Source organism: Rhagoletis pomonella, unplaced genomic scaffold (genome assembly GCF_013731165.1).
Source record: "Rhagoletis pomonella isolate Grant_MI unplaced genomic scaffold, Rhpom_1.0 Rhpom_scaffold_00003, whole genome shotgun sequence".
In the NCBI taxonomy this organism is placed as follows: Eukaryota; Metazoa; Arthropoda; class Insecta; order Diptera; family Tephritidae; genus Rhagoletis; species Rhagoletis pomonella.
The window spans coordinates 34,621,833-34,629,366 of NW_023458557.1; the positions used below are offsets into that span (position 1 = coordinate 34,621,833).

General features: G+C 34.2%; 1 protein-coding gene across 1 annotated transcript; it reads left to right on the forward strand.

Moving 5' to 3' along the window:
• Positions 1-3,337: 3,337 nt before the first annotated feature.
• Positions 3,338-4,880, forward strand: LOC118736551 (putative nuclease HARBI1). The gene is made up of 3 exons (XM_036466611.1): positions 3,338-4,041; positions 4,101-4,281; positions 4,369-4,880. The coding sequence occupies exons 1-3, from the start codon at positions 3,809-3,811 to the stop codon at positions 4,696-4,698; spliced, it is 744 nt and encodes a 247-aa protein (XP_036322504.1). The 5' UTR covers positions 3,338-3,808; the 3' UTR covers positions 4,699-4,880.
• Positions 4,881-7,534: the final 2,654 nt, after the last annotated feature.

Consider the following 7,534-nt stretch of genomic DNA (forward strand, 5'->3'; position numbering starts at 1 on the left):
TCGGGCAGCAAAGTGAAGAAAGTTTTTTCTTGCACATAAGCCAAATTAATCAAAATAGCCTAGTACAAACCAACAATAAAAAAATTTAAACGATTATTTTATATGTGTATCAGTGAAATCAATTATAAAACTTACATTTTATCATTTAAGCTAAATGGATCAGAACTGTCTCGTAGCAATCTCCTTTGTATATTAATGCAACAGTTGACTGCAGCATGTTCTTCCTCCTGAGACAAAAGTGCACCGGCCACTGAATCCATTCTATTTTACTTAATTAAGAAAAAGCGTTTTCAAATACGATTAAACAATTTTTTTTTAATTTCACTGTTCACTTGCGATTATATTTATTTTGATTTGTTTCTGTCAAAGCAGCTGATTAAGAACTTCGAATTTCACTATTTTAGTTGGCAACGCCGTTGATAGTTACGATCGGATTCCAGCATACCAATTTTCGAATTTTCGGAACGGAGCTACGAATTCGTAACTACGAACTTTCGGATTACAGCATAGGGGTGTACATATTGCACGGTGTGTTCGGGGAAACAGTGATCGGACAGATCTCCTTTACACCAAACGCGAAACCTTGCGCTGAAATTCATAGAAAATAAAGAAGACTTTAACCGCTGGTCCGTGCAATGATTAACCCTTGCGGGCAGCGTTGCACAATCGCTCCGACCGGATTACGACGCAAGCAGTCGTGCTGGACCACCATATACGTCTGAGTCCACAATCGAACGTGGACCCTAAGAACGCGGCTCCCTTCCAGTTCATGTACTTGGCGGATCCCCAATTCTTTCGCGCGTCACCAATACGCCTCACACCAGGCCTCAGTGGCGTAGCCAGGGGCGGATTTCTTCGTCAGTGACATGAAACTTTTTATTCTTGAATTAATAACATAATACTACTTTACCCTTCTGATTTATAATTTTTTTATTTCAGACTAATGACAAATTATCTTTTAATGAATATATAAAATTATCGGTTGGTGGATTATGTATTTGAATATTTGCGAAATACACTAGGCCATTTTGCTTAGTCCCCCACAGTGTTGGGGGAAATAAAATTGTTCCTTCAGTATGAAATCCATATAAAAACTGTACTTTTCGATTGTAAATTGTATCGACTTTTTAATTTGCTCATATGCGTGCATGCATACATAGATTCCCTTCAAAACCAATGATTTGATGGTATTCACGGGAAAGTTTATGCAGGTACATTTACATATTTTACACTTTTAACATAAATGTCAAGACAGATATTTTAAGATACACTTCTTAACAAACACATTTCTTTAAGATATTATGAATGGATAAAAGAGACATCTTCTTTAAATTCAGTACTAAAACTTGACATTTCAAGTGCTTATCAAAACTTTATACGTGTTAACTAGATTCGCCATTTATCTTAAAATTATATAATTTTAATTATTTGTTTATAAAAATGCAGTTTACACTTTAACAAAACCCGTATAAATCCAAAGTTTAATATTTGCGCAACATTAAAAAATCAACAAACTTTCGTAAAGCCTTTTAATTAGATTTCCTAGAAATACATATTTTGAGTATGCAGTTTTGTAGCCCGATCAATTCAAATAAAGCGCAAGTTTAAAATACATAGCTGTGACTTATCGTTGATTTTTAATATATTTTTTTTTGTTTTTTTATGAAGGCGTTGCTCACTTTCTTCATTAAAAAAATCGTCGAACATACTTAGATAATATGGCAGAAAATTACCGGCATCGTCAAAAATATGCCACACATCAACTGTAAATCACGGCTACTTTAAATTTTCCCTTTATTACACTAAAATTGAATGAGCTAAAAAACTGCAAACTTTAAGAGATAAAACTGAAATGGAAAGTTCGAAATCTTTACGAAAGCTTGTCGATTTTTTTTTAATGTTGTTCAAAGATTAAACTTACTTTCGTTTAGTGTTTGTTAAGGAATAAACTATATTTTTATAAACAAATAATTCAAATTAAAATATAATAAATTAGATAGTCAAATCTAGTCAATATGTGAGTGTCGTAAAGTTATGATATTTAAGAACATCTCTTTCTTAATTAACGATGACACTGTTTCGATATGAAGCTGGTTTCGACATTTAGTTTTAATAAAATTTAATATCGAAAATATTCTTTCAAAACTTGCCAAGGAATGTGATATAATGGTTCGTTAAAAACCTTTTTTCAAAACTTATAAAGGCAAAAACGATAAGGCGAAGACAAAAAGAGAATAAAAAAAATTCCCGCAGTGAATTTTCAGATTTTTAAAACGGTATAGTAATTTAATTTTTTAAATTTAAATAAAGCATGAAGACCCCATGGAATAAACGAGTAGATAAATAATATATAACGGTAAAACTGGCACATACATAAATATATGAAAGAGTGCACTCAGGCGACGCCTCTAGCCATTGTGTGTCACAGATTTAAGTTATCGATGGAAATTTTTGTTTCATCCCTCCCAAAGCCAAATCCTGGCTACGTCGGGGTTTACATTTTTGTCAATCGCGGTTCATGCCCTCTCCAAAAAGGTCGGTTGGAGGTGCCACGCCCCCTCCTCCTCCGCCCACCACGCACACAACGATCGGCCGTAAAGGAAAGTTTCCCCTTTTACTTTGTAAGGGTTACAATCCCTTAGCGCGGCCGAAGGCCTCCTCCCCAAAAGGAGTTCAGCTCTTCTTTTCCGGCAACACAGAAGGGAGAATTCTGCGTCGTAAGGGTTACAATCCCTAAGCGCGGCCGAAGGCCGCCTACGCAAAAATGAGTTCAGTGAAAAAATATTGTGGATAGCGTAGCCGGTGTTGGACAGACTAGGGTTGTTTTATATAAATACTTTGTACAATGAGAACTCGTGATTAAAAAAATGGTTTGTATAGATTTCTTTAGTATTTTTTTAATTTAAATTAAATTTTTGTAATAACTATTTAAAATATATATAAGTTACGTATATCAAATTTTCAAAATCCATCCATTCGTTTTTAAGAAATCTTGATTTCAAAAATAGCTTATTTGATAATTCTTGTTGTTGCTGTTTGCCCAAAAAAATAAGTATACCGTTATACTTAGCTCAATCACCTCTATCGATTCCAATTTTTTATTTTTTTTATTTGAGATTTGGAGCCCTACTGCATTTGCTCCATAGAAAATTCCAATACTGAAGTATGTGGCACTTACCACTGATTTTTGGCATCTTTCAGTTGGGTAATGGTGTTGGCTATTTTCTTCCATATAAAAGAAAAGAAAATGCGCAACGCCGAACTCGGAAAATACATTGAAAATATGTGCATACCTGAGTTTTGATTTTTTAGTAGCTACTTAGGTTAAGCTTGTGTTACGTTTTTTGGCAAAAATGTCGTTTAAAAAAGTTGTAGAATACGAGAATGTAAAAACATCCAACTTACAGCCATATTCCGCCACACTGACAAAACTCACCGCGATGACAATTGATATAAAAATGACAATTGCAGCTTTTTGGTATTCGCAGCAAAATTCAAAACTCGAATCATGCCAATTGTCATTTTTATTGTCATGACCTATTTGGCAGGTGACAAAGCAAAAACATATGTTTGTGTTGACATAAAAAGTGCGACGATTTAATAAATTTCTGAAAAAAATATAAAAAAGACTAATTTCAATGGCAGAACAAATTTTAGTTATTTGCGCAGCCGTGGTTGTGGAAGACGAGCAAAAGCGGGAAAGGAAGCAAGTTTTGAGGGAGCTCAGGGACGACAGCGACCCGTTTTCGATGCAGGAGATAGTTTTTATCCAAAATTTTCACTTCCTAAATCAGTTTGTCGCGAACTAATGCAACAATGGAGCCACGCGACCCTCAGAAATCCGCCATCCCTTTTTAATAAGATTTTTGGGGAGCCTGTATTTCTACGCGCATGGTTCATACCAGAAATGTGCAGGAAACAACTTCCAAATTGCGATGAGCCAGTTGCCATTCATCACATCTCAAAGCTAATAATGGATGTTAAGGGCGGCGAAATAAGGGTCCCCAAAACTTCAAATGAGGTCTTGGAAGTTAAAAAGGGGTAATAAATAGAGTTTTTAAAAAAGGTGAATTCAATTTATGTTATATCATTACTTTCAGCTTTTATACGGCATTTAGGATTAAGGGAACGATAGGTGCTGTTGACTGCTCGCACATAGGCATAGTCGCTCTATCATCAACAGACCCAAGTAACCCTCTATGCATGTATATGAACCGGAAAGGTTTCTACAGCATTAACGTAGAGGCTGTAGGTGTTACTACATATTTTTTTTTACATACGGTAAATAATAAATAAAATTAAATTTCAAAGCAATGACAATTCTGTAAGAAATCTAATATATTGTTATACAATTTTCTTTCTCGATAGGTATGTGATAATCGTTTGCCGTTCACGGCTATAAATGCAACATTTCCTGGATCCTGCCACCACTCCGGTATTTGGACTACATCCCCAACACGCCTTCATCTTCTAAGAACAGATAGAAGCCAGTGCGATAATTGGTTGCTACGGGACCAGGGTTACCCACTGGAACCATGGCTTCTAACTCCAGTGGCAGAGCCATCGAATGCAAAAGAAGTGACATTCAACACCCTACACGCAAAGGCTCGAAATTGCGTAGAAAGAGCTTTCGGTGTTCTGAAATCAAGATTTCGGTGCTTAGCAAAGCACCTATTTCCATATATGTTTCCAGTATAAGTATATATATTTCCAGTAAAGTTTCAATATGTTTGGAATGCGCCGCGCCGCGGTATGAAAAATTCGATTTGTATGGGAGATGCCACGCACCCTTGATATAACGAAATTATTATCTGCCTATTACCAAAAGGTGTCCAAAATTTCAAAAAAATCGGTACAGCCATTTGCGAGATCACCTCTTATAAAAAGATGGGACTTCTCTTTATATAATTAGTATAGATTATATTTTTTATTTTTTTTTACACCAATGCAAAACCAATTCAATTTAAAATTTATAAAAACTATATGTACATATCAGTTTGATGTACATAAGTACTAGGGATGTCAATTTTCGGGGTTTTGTCGACCCCGGGATTTTCGGGATCTGAAAATACAATCCCGGGATATCGGGATTGTCCCGAAATTCAGGTAAAACTGCAACACATCTGTGATCATCATATTATAGTATTTTAAATCAGTTGCCAAAATCGATGCAAAATATTTTTGTAAGTGACTGCATTTGGTACAGCAGTGCCTATGTAACTATATAAATTTTTTTAAATCACTGTTTGAGATCAATTTAAGATGTTATCAGTATATTTAAGTAAAAATAAAAAAGTTAACACATTTAAGTAAAAAATAAATATATAAGTGGAAATGCGATCTTAAAGAAATTATAGCATTAAGGGTTGCAAAAAATCCTTGTTTTGCCCTTGGGAGGGAATATTTGTGATAAAAATTTAATTGGCTAACAAAAAAATTGTTTCCAGCAATCCCGGGATTTAAATCGACTAATCCCGGGATATTCGGGACTTAAAAAATACCGGGATCCCGGGATCCCGACATCATATAGATTTTCGAATTCAGTCTTGTACTCACATATTTGTACTTGTTTTTAACAAGTTTTTTTTTCCAACTGTCAAAATTGTTCTTTGCGTTTGGTACAGCAAAACTCAATTTATTCGCACACCATGCCGAAAAAGTTACCGATTGCCACTGGCTCTATATCAGAATATTGATAATCTTACCGCCAGAATGTTTTAGTACAAAGGAAAACGTAGCTGTCAAACTACCAAGACCCCGCAGTAGATGCCAAAATACAAGCCCTGACATATATTGCTCTCTATATTCTAACATTTGTGTCAAGATATAAACTCAATCCTGTGAAGACGGGCAGTTACAGACAGCTGTCACAAACCATCACCAGCATCCGCGGGAAAGCGTTTACTAACCGAAAAAAAAGTAGACGAACAGGCCTGCAGGAACTATTGACAATCGGCGACACTGTCCGCAAGGAACACAGCTATCGCAAAATGGCAGACCTTCCATGCAGTTTTGGTGTTGCCGTACGCTCTAGAAAAATATGAGATGGTGAAATTTCTGACATGCTACCAGGTGCACAAAACGCCGAAGAACAAACCCAGCAAGAACAGTGACGGTCACTTTCCTAGTGACGTAACTGTGACGCGTGCCCACTAAGTTCGGCACGTGTTGCTATCACATTCTTAATAGTGAATCAAAAATGCTCCCAGAAGTTTTGTGTACGTGTGATTTTTCAAACCAAATAGTTTGCCTATTTGCTCATATGTGAAAAGATTAGCTTGACTACTTACTCATATGCGAAAGATAGCTCGCACGAAAAAACAATAGATGGCACTCCAATCAAAAATTATTATAGGTGTGTTAGTAACACCATAAAATTTGCGTTTGTGTTGGAGTTTCGGTCACGCTGGTTTTGCTGGGAAGTATTTATATTTTGCAGGCGAACTAACCCATAACAGTATTTATGTATGTATGTACATATGCATGTATTTTGTCTTTACAGAGAAGAGTAAGTAACGAAGATATTATAATCGTTTGTGCCGCAGAAACAAAAAACAAGTAAGCACTTGATAACACCCCCAAAATAGTTTGCTACTTGTAACAGTTATGCTGTATACCTGAATGAAATATAATCCTTGGTGAAAAAAATTTATTTGTGGCCTGTTGTTCAAGGACATATGTATATATGTAAGCACTTGTTAACACCCCCAAAATAGTTTGCTACTTGTAGCAGTTATGCTGTATACGTGAATGAAATATAATCCTTGGTAAAAAAATTTATTTGTGGCCTGTTGTTCAAGGACATAAGTATATGTATGTGTGGTGTAGTTAAAAGAATTTTTTTTATAAAATTTTAATTTTAATTTAATGTATTTTATGTTTCAAAGAAGAAAAAATTCTGAAGTATCAAAAATTTTCTTTTTGATTTACATAAATTGAAAAAGAATTTAATTCAATAATTCAAAAATAACAAAGTACAAAAATGAACAAAGTACAATAGTAAATAGTATTAACCCTGCAATAATCCCAATTGTGGTGTGGTTAAAAATTTAAATTTAATGTATTTTCAGTTTCCAAGAAAAAAAAATTCTGAAGTATCAAAAATTTTCTTTTTGATTTACATAAATTGAAAAGAACTTAATTCAATAATTCAAAAATAACAAAGTACAAAAATGAACAAAGTACAATAGTAAATAGTATTGCTCGAAATGATGATTATACATAAATAATTGCATTGATATTCACAACGGAAGGTGCAAAAGATGATAGATTTCAATGAACTTCTTATATTTCTCCTGGCAGGATCGCCAATTGTGGTGTAGTTAAAAGAATTTTATTTTTACAAAATTTTAATTGAAATTTAATGTATTTTAAGTTTCAAAGAAGAAAAAATTCTGAAGTATCAAACATTTTCTTTTTGATTTACATAAATTGAAAAAGAACTTAATTCAATAATTCAAAAATAACAAAGTACAAAAATGAACAAAGTATAATAGTAAATAGTATTAACCCTGCAGTATGGATATGTAGACAT